Source organism: Ammospiza nelsoni, chromosome W, assembly GCF_027579445.1.
Source record: "Ammospiza nelsoni isolate bAmmNel1 chromosome W, bAmmNel1.pri, whole genome shotgun sequence".
Classification (NCBI taxonomy): domain Eukaryota; kingdom Metazoa; phylum Chordata; class Aves; order Passeriformes; family Passerellidae; genus Ammospiza; species Ammospiza nelsoni.
This window is the reverse complement of record NC_080668.1, coordinates 5,849,869-5,864,819: the sequence shown is the minus strand read 5'-3', so window position 1 is coordinate 5,864,819 and position 14,951 is coordinate 5,849,869. Positions and strand designations below refer to the sequence as shown.

At 47.4% G+C, this 14,951-nt stretch overlaps 1 protein-coding gene across 1 annotated transcript; it reads right to left on the bottom strand.

The window, feature by feature from the left end:
* Positions 1 to 7,963: 7,963 nt before the first annotated feature.
* Positions 7,964 to 8,686, bottom strand: LOC132086101 (spidroin-1-like). Its single transcript, XM_059491560.1, has one exon. The coding sequence runs from the start codon at positions 8,684 to 8,686 to the stop codon at positions 7,964 to 7,966; it is 723 nt and encodes a 240-aa protein (XP_059347543.1).
* Positions 8,687 to 14,951: the final 6,265 nt, after the last annotated feature.

Below are 14,951 nucleotides of genomic sequence, written 5' to 3'. Positions count from 1 at the left end.
CTTTTTATGCCAGCGGATACTGCAGAGAAGTCTCCACAGTCTGGCGCTCCTGGGTCAGCCTTGCTGGCCATCCCCATTCCTGGCACCCCAAGTCGCCACAGGCAGCCTGGTGCCAGGGCTTCGCTAAGAGGCACCAATTGCCGGCTGCTCCATGTGCAACTGTGCCCACACTTCCAAGCTGCCATCCACGCTCCTAGCCAAGTTGGTAGTGCTGGAGATTACAACGCTGGGCTTTGGTGTCCCAGTCCTCAGCAGTGCTGCACGTAAACCGTGCCTCACGCTGCCGCTGCTGCCACTGCTCCTGCCAGGCCAGCGGGTGCTGAGAGCTGCTGTGTTGGGTCCCCACCTGCCGTCACCCAAGTGCGTTCATGCCTGGTATCTGAGACCCTGCTGCTCACACAAGCGCAGTCAACCCCCCCCCCCCCCCAAAATCTGGTGACTCTCAACCCAGCATCACCAGGTGTTCTCGAGCCCCCCCAAATCCGGTAAATCTCTCAAATCTCACACACACTCCAAGCACACTCTCGGACTCTCACATGCACGCAAATACTCACAATTTTTGTCTGCTTTTTCTTCCCCCTCTTGTTTTTCATTATTTAGTCCTCTGCCATTCCCAGGGTGTTGACCTACAATCACCGATCGTCCCAGGAGACCCGACTGAGCTGCCAAACTTGCAGCAGGGTATGCTTCTCTTTCGAAATCTCCTAGGGCCACAGAGACGAGGTTTTTCTCCCAGAACAACCCCCCATTTTGTGAGAAACGACTGCTCACTTTTAAAATGTCAAAGGTTTATTAAACTTTAACAAAAATACAACAAAAGGACTAAATAAGGAAAAATTATAGAGCTGGGAGCATGGAATAAACCACCATGTGCTCATCTACAAAATGGATGCTCTGCCTTTTATAGCTCTACCCCTCCTAAAGTCTTGTCAGTCGACTCCTTCTTTACTGTCTAGTGGTGGAGATCTGTCGCTATAGAGCGCAATACAGTACAATAATACACGACTCCATCAGAAGGGTGAAAGAGAGATTTTATTAAACCAACGTAGCTTTTATAGTTCCTCAAAATATTGACACCCATCTAACACATATACAGTGCCCATTGGTCATAAAGAGAAACAAATTCTCAGTAGACACCCAGAGAGCCACGTCACTTTTGAGCTAGGCAAGAGTCCATATCTCCCAACTTTCTCTCCTTCTCTGGTCTCCATGGTAACGACCTTGACGTTCCTTCAGGAGAGATATAGGGCTTCTCCTTATCTTCAGGAGGCCCTGCTGGCTCACAGGGACAGCACAGAATGTCTTTCCTACAATTCCCCCTTTTTGTATTTGACCCGCAAATACAACTGCTAAGGACTTCTGCAGGGCCCTTGCAAAAATCCAAGCAGATGGAGGATCCATTCTTCATTCACTTACAGACAACCAACTTCTACTAACTCCACAACACACACACACCCTCACAGTCTTAAGGTTCATATACAAAAAACGCACATAAAGACAGATCTTCAAATACCCTTACAGACCTCGCAATTTCCAGATGACACATTTGTAGCAGAATGACACCTTCACCTCTAATCAAATAACTTTCTCCCACATAGAGTCAGAGACCAAGTCATCTGCCTAGTCACCACTCAGAACTAAGTAGCATCCCACTTAACCTTGCAACTGGTTGCTGCTATCATAATGGGCAACCAACCTAGTTACTCAAAGTGTGGACTTCAGCTAATAGTTCAACTCCTATGCAAAAGCAACACTTCTCCCTTAGGTACATAAAATTCCTCTTTCTTGGGACCATCGGTGCCCTGCAAAAGATGATACAAGGCACACTTCTCAGTACTACCAACCTCTTTATAAGAGAATTAAAGAAAACAAAGCAAAAGTAACATCCACTAACTTAACTTTTGGAATTTCAGTGTAAGCCTATAACTACCTTTACTCTGTCTTGAATAATTATCTTTACCACATATTTCTTGAGGGTCCATGCTTCCATCGACCTAATAACCAATACAATTACCTATTCATTTTACTCTCACTGTAGAACAACTCATCCTGTCCTTTGCTGTGTGCTCCAAATAAGGTTTGACACAACGGGCAGAGACCCATCGAGGGCCATTCTCTGTTAAAACACATGCATATCCTCTTCCCCATGTTACTAATTCTACTGGGCCAGTCCATTTTCCCGTGATTAAATCTTTTACCCAAACCTTAATACCTTTCTTTAAGTTTGGCTGTTTTGAATTCAAAGATGAAAAATGGTAGAATATAGGAGAGACTTGTAAGTCAGGTAAAGGACACAAAAAGTTTAAGACATAAATGGCTTTGTCTAATCTCACTTGAGGCGACTCCCTCTGCATTCCCCCTTTTTCTTTTTGTACCTGGTGCTTCAACACACCATGAGCATGTTCAATAATTGCTTGGCCTGTCGAAGCATGAGGGATAACAGTAGAATGACTGTCACAGACATCTTTTCATAAAAATCCTTTCTTTAGGATTTTTCTCTTTTCTGAGAAGCTGTGGCCTCAGCAACAAAATGTAAACAATGGTTATCTGCTGCTGTGGAATGCAACAGGTGCACCTGTGATTAGTCTTCTGTAGATGTTTAGATTTACTGACTACTGACAGCAGAGCTGTTCTTGCTTTCTGCCTGGACACAGAACTTTGTTGATTCATTTCTTTTCTATTCTTAGTTTAGCTAGTTTCTGAGAACTTTTCCTTCTATTCTTATTAGTATAGTTATAATGTAATATATATGATAAAACAATAAATCAAGCCTTCTAAACATGAAGTCAACATTCTCATCTCTCTCTTCACCCTGAAAAACCCTTGCAAGCCCTGCAACAGAATGACCAACACCCCAAGCACAAAAAAACACATTCAATTCCTTTGAAACATACGCTGGGCCATTATCCGTCTTTACATGTGATGGAATGCCTAAGATGGAAAAGGTGTGGCAAAAATGACGAATAACATCCTGAGCTGTTTCATCTGCCATTGCCGAAGCAACCATGGCATCAGAAAAGGTGTCAATTGTGACGTGAACATACTTTAAACGGCCAAATTCAGGCATTTTTGTACCATCTGTTTGCCATTCTTGCCAAGGGAGTAAGCCTCTAGGATTAGTACCGTAATATTGTGAGACATGAGACATATGACAATCAGGGCAAGAAGAAATAATTGACTTTTCTTCATTATGTGATAATTTAAATTGCTGCCGTAGTGCCTGAGCACCCTGATGAAAAAATTGGTGAGATAGAACAGCTTGCTGTAACACATTAGGCACAGTTTTTACTGCTGAGGCAGCCACAAGGGAATCCACATAGGCGTTACCTTCCACAAAGAATCCAGGTAGCAATGTATGGCTACGAATATGCATAATCAAATAAGAATGCTTTCAATTATGAATAACGGTCCACAATTTCAACATGACAAATAATGGTTTCTCCTTTACATTGTACAACACAGCTTGATCCAACTGCTTCACTAAATTAGCAACATAAACAGAGTCAGTAAATATATTTACGGAGCTAGGAAATAAGGTAAATGCCAAAAGTACGGCACAAAGTTCAATTAACTGAGGAGACCCTTGTTGAACCATTACTTCATGTTCCCAGCGGTCATTTTTCTTCCAAGCGAGAGCAGCCTTTCCAGTTCTTCCAGATCCATCTGTAAAAACTGTTGTGCCTTCCACTGGTACTGAAGAGCAAAAGTTGTTCCCCCTGAAAAGGAATCTCCATAGTAAAATTCAAAATAGGATGAGATGGTAAATGATATGTTATGTCGCCTGTAAAAGAAGATAAAGCAGATTGCAGCTCATGATTACTTCGAAAACACCACTCAAAATACCATTGCTGTACTGGTATGATAATAGTTACAGGATCGCAACCTAAGATTTCATGGCAGCGTCTGCGACCTTTGATAATCACAGAATCACAGAAATTCAAGGCTGGAAGAGACCTATAAGATCATCAAGTCCAACCCATGTTCTCACAATTCAACTAGATCATGGCACCAAGTGCCACATCCAGTCTTTTTTTGAACTCTTCGAGGGATGATGACTCCACCACCTCACTGGGTAGATGATTCCAGTATCTGATCACTCTTTCTGTAAAATACTTCCTTCTTAATTCTAACTTGCATCTCCCTTGACGCAGCTTGAGACTGTGTCCTCTTGTTCTATCTGTTGTCGCCCGGAGAAAGAGACCGACCCCCAACTCACCACAGCCACCCTTCAGGAAGTTGTAGAGAGTGATGAGGTCGCCCCTTAGTCTCCTTTTCTCCAGGCTAAACAACCCCAGCTCCCTCAGTCGTTCTTCATATGGCTTGTACTCCAAGCCCCTTACCAACCTCGTTGCTCTCCTTTGGACACTCTCAAGCATCTCAACGTCCCTCCTAAAGTGAGGGGCCCAGAACTGGACGCAATACTCCAAGTGAGGCCTCACCAGTGCCGAGTACAGGGGAAGAATGACCTCCCTGCTCCTGCTAGCCACACCATTCCTGATACTGGCCAGGATGCCATTGGCCCTCTTGGCCACCTGGGCACACTGCTGGCTCATATTCAATCAACTGTCAACCAGCACCCCCAGGTACCTTTCCACCTGAGCACTGTCCAGCCACACCGTCCCCAGCTTATATCGGTGCAGGGGGTTATTGTGGCCGAAGTGCAGTACTTGGCACTTGGACCTATTGAACTTCATCCCGTTTGATTCTGCCCATGCATCCAAACGTTCAAAATCTCTCTGCAGAGCCCTACGTCCCTCTGGCAGATCTACACACGTTCCCAATTTAGTGTCTTCAGCAAATTTACTAATAAAAGACTCTAAGCCCTCATCCATGTCATCAATAAAAATATTGAACAGAACTGGCCCCAACACAGACCCCTGAGGGACACCACTGGTGACTGGTCGCCAGCTGGATGCAACACCATTCACCACCACTCTCTGGGCCCGGCCATCCAGCCAGTTCTGAACCCAGCAAAGGGTATTCCTGTCCAGACCACGGCCTGCGAGTTTGTCTAGGAGTAAGCTATGGGAGACAGTGTCAAAGGCCTTACTGAAATCCAAGTAAACAACATCTACAGCCTTCCCTGATGTCTGCAAAAAGCTCATACAGACCTGGAGCGGTTTTTCAGGACTTGAAAGACAAAAATATCCACTCCAAAATATGCAGTTTATCTTCCCATTTGTCATTCCATTGACACAACAATCCACATGGTACATTATTATCTCTCAAAATCAACAATTGCACACCAACGGAAACATCCAACCTGGTAACAAATTTAGATGTTAAGGCCAATTCAACTTCTACAGCCTTTTTTGCTGCAGCAGTCAAATGTCTCTCATCGGTAGAGGAAGTTATCCCCGATAATAAGTCATACAAAGGTTGCAGTTGATGATTGGTTATCCCCAAGTATGGCCTAAGCCAACCTATTGCGCCAACCAATTTTTGCCTGTCAACAGCAGTTTTAATATCAATGTCCAATTTTATAGGTTGAGGGACAATTTGTGTATTGGTGATTATCAACCCCAAATATTTCCACGGCATCTGTCACCTTTTGAGTCCAGAGAACCTGAGGTGGTCCTGTAGATCCAAAACCTCCAGTGCCACGACTCCGGTCCACTACAGTTGGAACACAACTCATAAAAGGAACAAGTTGAGCAATACAAGTACCTTTTTTAATAACAACAGGAGGTTCACCAACAGACACCATAGCCTAAATTTGTACCACATAATCAGAATCAATAAGACCCAAATTGACATTAATACCTTGAATAGTGCTACTAGATCTTCCCATCAAAAAAGCACTCAAACCTTGGCCTATAGGACCATGAGTATCAAGAGGCACTTTACATATACCTCTTGTCAAAATAGTGACTGTTTCAGCTACCGGTATATCAATCCCTGCCGAGCCTCTTATGGCCCCTGTGTATCGGTCACAAATGGAAAGTTTTGCAGCGCTGGCAGGGTTCGTGATTGTCGTAGGGGGATTTGTGTCTCCACGCGCCCCTTCGCGTTCCTCTTCCAGTTTCCCTGTGCTTGTCGACCACCTGAAAAAGATGTTAACTTACAAAATTTAGCAATATGGCCAAAGTCACCACATCGATGACAAGGCACTTTACTGGCCCAAACTTCCCTAGAGTGTACACATCATCCAGCAGTTTGATGGCATTGGGTCTTCACATGTCCTGATTCTTCACAAGCAAAACATCCGGGTGAGGACTTCATGACTCTTGCTAAAGCAGCCATTTTATGTTCAACCGAATTGACCTTTGAGCAAGCAACTACAAGATGAGACAGCAAGGATTCTCCTGGTAAAGAATCAATAATTCTCCTACAATCATCATTCGCATTTTCTCGTACTAGCTGTCTGCATAAATTTGCCTCAACTTATCATCCTTGTTGGTGAGGATGGAACAGGAAAGCCTTATAAATATGATTGTCTGGCAAAAGATTTTGAGAATATAGAAACTATAAGCGAGATTGAAATGAAAGCAAGTTTTGAGATCCCTTAGTTACTGAACAATTGGAAAACAATGGTGTGGCCAGCTGAAGGTAATCCCCTCTTGATGAAACAATACCCTCTGCAAGCAGGCAGGTCCAAGGGTCAGAGCAGATCCTGTAGCTTGGCAGATAGGGCCCAAAGAGTAAGATTTAGGGTTTAAAATGTAACACAGTATGGTAATGTAGTGATTCTTATAGGTTGTATGGAAATGTTATAGGATATGCATGCTGTAGTAGATTGGTTAGTGAGAATCTGAATATTCAACACTGAAGATGATCTATTGTATTGTAATGGGAACTTCGCTCTCTTCCACTTCTCTTTCCTCCCTCTTCCACTTCTCTTTTTCCTCGCTCTTCCTCTTCTCTTTTCGTGCTCACCTCTGCACTTCTTCACCCCCTTTCTACATGCTCTCCACTCTTAAACCTTTGTCTTTTAACTCCCTTACACTTTAAGCCTCTCTTCTCTTGGCCCTGCTCCGAGCTGCGGCTGGCAGCTCGCAACAGGGCCCTGCACCCACGCCCTTTGTAATAAACCGATAGTTTCACGACTTGGCTGCAGAGATCTCTCGTCTCCGTCCGTCCCGACCGTGCGTGACCTCCATCACTCCTACAGACTGTCTTACAGATTGTCCTACAGACTGGTGCCCAGACGTGGTTAAAAGGCCAGCTCAGCTTTTCTACCTGTGGGAGACTTCATGCACGGTAACTAAAGACCAGTTATAGCCGCCCTAAAGGTGTCGTGAGCACGGCATACAGTTGCACAGCAGCGAGAAAGCCGGAGCTCTTAAAATTGTGCTGAGGCAAACCCCGAGCACGGGCAGTCGCTACGACTTCCTGGAGGGCTCGGAGGGATTTGCCTGGGGGTCCTCGAGCCCGGCTGGCCACTGCCGAGCGGTGGCTGCCTGGAGCTCTCTGAGGACCGTGGCCGTGGCACCGGACACGCTGCTGAGCAGCTCTGACCGGAGCTCTGAGGAGAGAGCCTGCCGCGAGCTGTGAGCTCGAGCGAGCGCTGCAAAGCACCGCCCGCACTGGAGCTGTGAGTGCAGATCGGGGAAGGATCTGCGAGGTCCCGAGCACGGAAAGCTGTTACCAAGCAATGCCCAAAGCCGGAGCTCCGAGAGGGACCTGAGTGCAGCTGTCCTGAGCACGGACCGGAGAACCTGGCCAGCCCCCGGAGCTCTGAGACAGGACACTGCTTCTGTGGCACCGAGGTTCGTAACCCCCTGGTCTAAAAATGGGGCAAACTCATTCTGCCCACGATAGAGATCTCTATAAGCAACTAAAGCATTTATTAAGTTCCATGCCAAGTCAATTACCGAAACAGGAGTTAAAAAATCTCTTAGAATAGACTTTAATTAATTTCCCAAATGCTGACCGTTCAGCCGTCTTTACCAGAGATTTTTGGGACACAGTTGGAGTTAAACTTTTTAATAGTATATCTCGGCGGGATATGACTGCCGCAGAATTAGTCCCAGCTTGTAGGGCCCTGGTCGAGCTTTTTGCCGCACGGGAGATGCAGGCAGCAGCTGCCCCACCGAGCTCTGTCCCCGCTCCGGGTCCAGTACAGGACACGACCCCCCTCCCCTCGTTGGAATCCGCGGCCCCTGCCGCCCCTCCCCCCTCCCTCGTGGTCCCGACACCCGTCCCCCCAGCCCCAGCCCCCGCGTTGGAATCCGCGACCCCCACGCCCGCGGTGCTGCTCGCCACTCCCGCCCCTACCCCCTCCCTCGTGGTGCCGACATCCATCCCCCCGACCCCAGCCCCCCCACCCGATCCCGCAGCCCCTTCCACGGTCCCTCCCGCCATCCCCACCTTTACTATCCCGTTGGTTCCTGCTGCCGCTGTCCCCGCCCCTGGTTTCGCCCTTCTCGCGGCCCTGCCCCCCAATCCCGCCTTTGCCAGCCCGCCCGACACCGTCGCTGCCGCCCCGCCCCCCCCCTGCCCGCGCGGGAGTCGCTCCCCCCGCGGTGCCCTCGAGTGCGGCCGCTCCCCCCATCCCTCCCACCCCCACCGTCCCGGCACCGGCCCAAGCCCCGTCCGCGTTAATCGCGGCCACCCCGCCGTCCCCAGCGCCCCGTCTGCGCCGTTTAGCATAGCCCGACCTGCCCACGGGCCCCGCGGCTCGGCCGGTGTCCGCGGGACAACACGCTCCTGCCGGCGTTTCGGCGCGACCCCCCGGTCCCGGCATGGGACCGCTTATGCTGGGTCCGGGGCGTTCCAGCCCCCCAGGCCACCCCGTGCCGGCGCCGCGCCGCCTGGACAGGTGGCCGCAGCCCTTTCGGCCCCTGCCCGCCGGGGTGGCAGCCACTCCAGCCCAGCTTACGAGCCCCCAGCAGCTGCACGCCGCGGGGGAGCCGCTGCCCCCGGCGCAGCGGGCTCCCGCCGCCCCCGCGCCGTTTGCCTTTTCTCTCGCCACCCCGGAATCATCTCCTGCTGCCGACGCTGCCCCGCTACCACCCGTGGTCGCTCCCCTGCCGCCGCCGCTCGCCGCCGTGGCCCCGGGCCGAGATGTGCTCCCACCGCGGCACCCTCCCGCTTCCGAGCTGTTGGATGCCGCGGCTCCGCCGCCTCCTGCGACCGCGGACGTTCCTTCGCTCCCTTCCTCAAGTGCAGCCGTGGCCCCGGCTCCCGTTTCTGCGGCCCCCCAACCCCCCGCGGTCCCCAGCCCGCCCGACATGCAGAACGCCATTGCGATTTCCCATGCTATCCTAGCGGGGCAGACCACGCAGGCGCAGTTGCTACAACTCCTCCAACAGCCGTATCACTCCGCGCCGCCACCAGATCTACCCACGGCACCACGACAGCCTGAATCTGCAGCCTTTTGGATGTATCCTTCCGCGTCTCTCCCTCTGCCGGACCCTGAGGACGCAGGCACCGCCGCATCACTGAGAGATCCCTCCGCAGCACGCAACCCTACACAACCGATTCCGAATATGCCTCCGCTGCCACATCCTGCACTTCTGCCCCCTGCTTCCGTGCCTCTGCCGCCGCATCCCGCAGCCGACCCAAGCAACACCGGACCACGACCACATCTCCTCGAACACCCAACCGCGTTTTCTCCTTCCACTCTCCCAGCACCAAGCGGGACTACTTTGTATCATGAGTCTTCCGGACAACCACATCCCTGCACACAACCCGTGCAACGAGGAGGGGGAGGGTGGAATTTTACAGCTCCTTTAATAAATATAGGACAGCCAGAGAAGTATTTTGCCCCTGCAAATGTCAACCCTCCGATTCCAACCCAAAAGAATTTCGAAAAAGAACTGTTCCCAAATAGCTCCAAACTCCCCCCAGTGTTTGGGACTGATTTCTCAACCCAAAATGAGACACTAAACCCTGAAAATTTGCCAGCATTAATCCAAAAATTAGAAGACTCACAAAATTATTTTGATAATTTTCAATTGACAGACTGGCATGAAGTCAGACGCCAGATTTGCAAAGAAGAAACCTTAAACCCTGTGGCTATGCCTGTGCTATTCAGCCAACAAGCCGGTGGTCCCAGAACATGGGCAGCTATCCCAACTCATGAGATAAAAGAATTGCGAAAAGCAATAAGGGACAGTGGTATCTGCTCCCCATATTTCAAGCAACTGCTGAAAAGTACCCTGGAAGGACATACACTCACACCAAATGACTGTAATAATCTTGCTAGTATAATTCTCACAGACTCACAATATATGCTATGGGAACTCAAATGGAAAAGATTGCTTACAGGGGTACTAGCCACTTATAGACAAAGTACTGATGCAGACCTTCGTACCCTTGTCATGTCTAAGTTGACTGGTGACCCTCCTGATGATCAGAATGATAATCAAGTGAATTTACCCAGAACAGCGTTAGATGACATTAAAAAGATGGCTCGGAGAGCTTTTTTGCAAATTCAGCCTGCAGGAAGTTTTGAAAAAGCCTATAACCTGATTAGCCAAGAACCCTCTGAACCATTTACCACATTTGTGGGCCGGGTAATCCAAGCAGCAGAAAGGCAATGCGGCGATGATATAGCTCGTCCGATAATGATACAGGACATTATTGAAAATAATGCCAATGCAGAATGTAAAAGAGTCATCAGAGCCCTAGGAAAAGAAAAACCCACAGTGCCTGAAATGATTGATGCCTGTAACAAAATTGGGAATCCACAGCAAGTGGCAACTATCCAGGCAAATGTACTTGGAGAAATTCTAGGAGAAAAAATTGAAAGGGCTCTTACAGCTCAAACAGCACAAGCAGAAGCACGAGACCAAAAACTTACTGAAATCCTAGCTGCCTTACATCTCAACTCCAAGCAACAAGGCAACACTATGGCTGTTATGCAAGCTGCTACAACTTCAGAACCTTGCTACCTCTGCAGAAGAGCCTGATCCCCCCATTTACAGGCACTTCTTGAACAAAAAGGTGTTTTGCGGAGAAAAGAAGAAACCTCACAACTTTATAAAAGTTGTAAAGCCCGGTATGTTTATTTACGATGCGCGCCGATGCGCGCCGGGACGCAAGTCCCCCAACAAGGCATGCGTACTTCTGAAGACCTTGGGTCTTCTTTTATCCCCCTTCCAAATGCATATGCATACAGTTTCACAATAAGTTCATACATATTCATTCCGTGTGACATTTAGCACCAGTTCTTCTTTATCAAAGGAATTTCTAAGTCGGGGGCAAGTCGACCTTGTGGTCTTTTCTGTTTTTCTTTCTCTGTCTCCTTGCTGTCTCGGCATGCGAGTTCTTCCTTCAGCTTTGGCCTCACAGACTTTTCACCTCTCTTAGACACTTCACCTAATTAAGAATGGATCTTTACTCTGTCTCATTCCCCCCTTTCCTAGGAAATAAGTTAATTCTTTTACTTAATGAAAACCTTCACAACAGTAAGTGTCTTTTAGTGCTTCACCATGTGCTTTTGACAAAGATGTTGGTACAGCTATTCGTTGTAGCATACAGCAGCACAAGCAGTTCTCAAGCATACCCCCTTTTCCAGTATATACGAGCACAGTTTTCTGGTCAGTGACTGGATGAATTTCGAAGCGACAAATACTCTGCTCAGTGTCCAAACACACATCCTGAGCATTAATAGTATTGCTTTCACAAATGAATCCCATCTGTTCTCTAGCAGTGCAGGATTCTAAGTTTCATGGTTTAATCCTAGAGCAACGATGGGATGGATAACATAAACAGCGGCATTATGTATGGTAAGCACAAAGGCAGTTGCCACATTAGAAACAGGATCATAGGTGAAATTCACCATAGTCCACCAGGTTTGAAACTTCCTTTCAACATCAATTGCATTATCCCACACAATTTCTTGAATTGGAAAATTACCTTCACCCCTTTCCCATATGATCAGAGCTGCTGTTGCTTGTATCCATAACTGTGCTTGTATACAACTGAAAGCTAAAGACACATTATCTTGTACTATCCTAAGTGCTTCTACTATCAACTTGTGGTCTTGGTCCCCGGCCTTTTCGTACTTCCTTACTTTGGCAGTACTTTTGAAATCTGTCACTAGCTAGTTCCTAATGCCAATAGAGATTACTATAAAGGCTGCTTCAATTTTATTAGGCTACCTGCTGCAGTGGCCAGTTTATTCACCAGTATTTCTGAATCGATTCTATTTAAAACTCCTAATCTTGTCCCTAATATGCCAGTTAGATGTTTGTTATGGGAAACAGGAACTGCTTTCTGTTTATGACCATCCCTCCCTGCCAGAGGGATGTGCTGGGCTCACACTGCAAATTCAGACACACTTCATAAGTGTATCTGACAGAGGTTTAGGTCATATTTGAGGCAGATGTTTGTTCTGAAATGTAGAGACCTCAGGAATCTCCTTCCCCCTCCAAAGCACCTGATTTCCCAGATGTGTGGCAAGCAGGAATGTCTCTCCTGGTCTACGAAACCTCACCCACCTTGCCCCTAGCTTCAGGTCCAAGCCTCAAGTAAATAATGAAGGGGAAGTCTGAGAGAAGAGCCTAAATTCATTGCAGTGCCTCAGAAGAAACTGGGATCAGGTTTCTGCTACTTGAAACACTCAGCACAAAAGTGATGCTCAAAATCCTACAGCCTGCTGCTGAGCTCTGAGAGGGGGTCTCTCTCTACCTCTTTTAAGCAGAATCCAACCGCCTCAGACTGGGACAATCACTGATCCAAATCTCAGTAGGAAAAGAGATAGCTATAAATAAAGAAAATCACCTTCCTTGCTTGGGTTAATTTACCACCTGCAGTTCAGCACCCTTTACCAGTCATTGCCTGAGTGTTCAGCCAACTGGCTTGGAAAATGACCTAAGGAAACTGATTTCTTGGTGTTCCTGGTTTTAGGCACCAGGAGAGCTGGCTCCTTCCTTTCTTGTTCTGCTCCTGAGATATGCCTGTTTTAGTCTGAATTAGTATGGGGTGTATAAGGCCCTGCTGTGGTAAAAAGTGCAGTGTCCAGCCCTCAAAGGGAGTTTTTAGGAAGGAGGAGCAGGCTGGTTGGATTTTTGAGATGTTAATTTGCATTATCAACTCCACACATTTGAGAGACCATTCTGGATTGAATAATAGCTGTTGTTCAGTCACATCCACTTTCAATTCAAATGAAAGTCTGATATTAATTCGAGCTCAAAGGCAGGTCACTTCTACAGGCTGTATCAAGGTGAAATTACACCAACAGTCTGATTCACTTAGGTTATCACAGACTTCCTGGTGTTCATATACACCAGGAGAGGTTCAGACACTAATTACATCTGGTCTCTCATAAGCTACCCTATTGATGACCTGGCACCCTACTTTGATTTCTTCTCCTCTGATTCCTTGAAGAGTCCACAGTTCCTGTTCTTGCCATTCTTGCTCCTCACATATCTGATTCTCGTGGATTACTACAGTAGATATGTTTAAATCTTTTATCTCAGAAGGTTTTCCTATGATCCAGTATACTGATTAAATGCCAGGGACCAAGGCCATTTAGCATTACTTTGAACAGAGGTACTCTCAAGTTCTGAAACTTCAGTTATGATTACACACAAGACAATTCTACAAACTAAAATATGAGCTACTCCCGACCACAATATACTCATTTTGCCCGAGTAAGTTTTAATCTCAGTTCATTGTCTCCTGGCGTCACTCCTTAAGGGGTTTCTGGGCCTTCTTCACCCGAGAGTGATGGATCCAGGCATTCTGCTCCTTGATTTTGATTGCAGTGAAGGTGGTGAGAAGTACTCGCAGTGGTCTGTCCCACTGTGGTTCCGAAGTCTTCTCTGTAAGAGACTTAACATATACATCATCCCCAGGCTATCTAACTCCCTGTTCCAAGTTCCAGCCACATGTTTCTCAATTACTCTGAGCTGTTTGCTTAATGCCACCATGTAGGTGGACATTCTGGACATTCCCTTTGTATTCTATATGGTTTTCTATAAGGCATTCCAAAAGGACTCAGCATTCCTTTAGCTCAAGGTTTAGTTTGAATTTGCAATACTGCTAGTGGAAGAGCTTGGGCTAAGGTAGATTAACTTCTTGCCCCAGTCTTATTCATTCTCTGCACCTGGTCGCTTGATTGGGGGCGGTATGGGGTGTGAAGTTCCTGATCTGTGCCCAGATGGCTACTAATCTGTTGCACTATTTTGGAAATGAAATGTGATTCTTTATCTGAGGGTATCGTGGCTGGAACTCTGAAGCGTGGTATTATTTCTTGTAAAAATAATCTGGTCACCTCTTGAGCTTTGACAGTTCTGGTGGGGAATGTTTCTGGCCACCCTGAAAATGTATCTATCAATACCAGTAAATACTGATACCCCCCCTTTCCTTGGGAGTTCTGAAAAGTTAATTTGCCACTGCTGTACAGGCTCACGGCCTCTCCCAGTTTGACCGAGTTTTGGCCGGGGGCGTATTTTGGGGTTAGTCTGGAGGCAAGGATCACATTGTCGGCTTACCTGAGTGATAGTGGCATGTAAATTCCTGACAACGATACAACAATTGTTTCAATCAGATGTGTGTTCTAGAAAGCCTGTGGAAATTACTGCTTCAAAGTCAACACTTCATTTCAATGCACTCTGTATCACTCGCAGCCTTGGTCATTTCGAAAAGGAGCCACACTCTATAAAAGGCTTCTAAGTAGTTAGGCCCTAGTGTGTTTTCTAGTGCCCTTCCTTCACTAGTAACCACGAAAATGGGAAGGGATTACTAGCTCTCTTTCAATGGTAGCCCACCCCTTGCAGTTGTACGTCTCTTTTGGTTAGTATTATTGTATTATGGCTTACCTTCGAGGAAAATCTGTACCTCACCCTTTGCTGCTTTCTTTGCCTCTCCATCCGTCAGCTCATTTCTTTCCTCCAATTTTAAGCTCACTCTCTAGTGTGCCTTAATATGCCTTTTCAGGTAGCTGAACTGCTTCCAGCAGCTGGATTGTCTCTTCTTTCCCTGTGAGGTCAGCAGTCCCCTCTCTTTCCAGATGGCTCCATGTGCATGTATGACTCCAAATGCATTCCTTGAGTCTG

Coding starts and splice junctions, on each gene's coding strand:
- LOC132086101 (XM_059491560.1), bottom strand. CDS start 8,686: ATGCCGGGACCGGGGGGTCGCGCCGAAACGCCGGCAGGAGCGTGTTGT.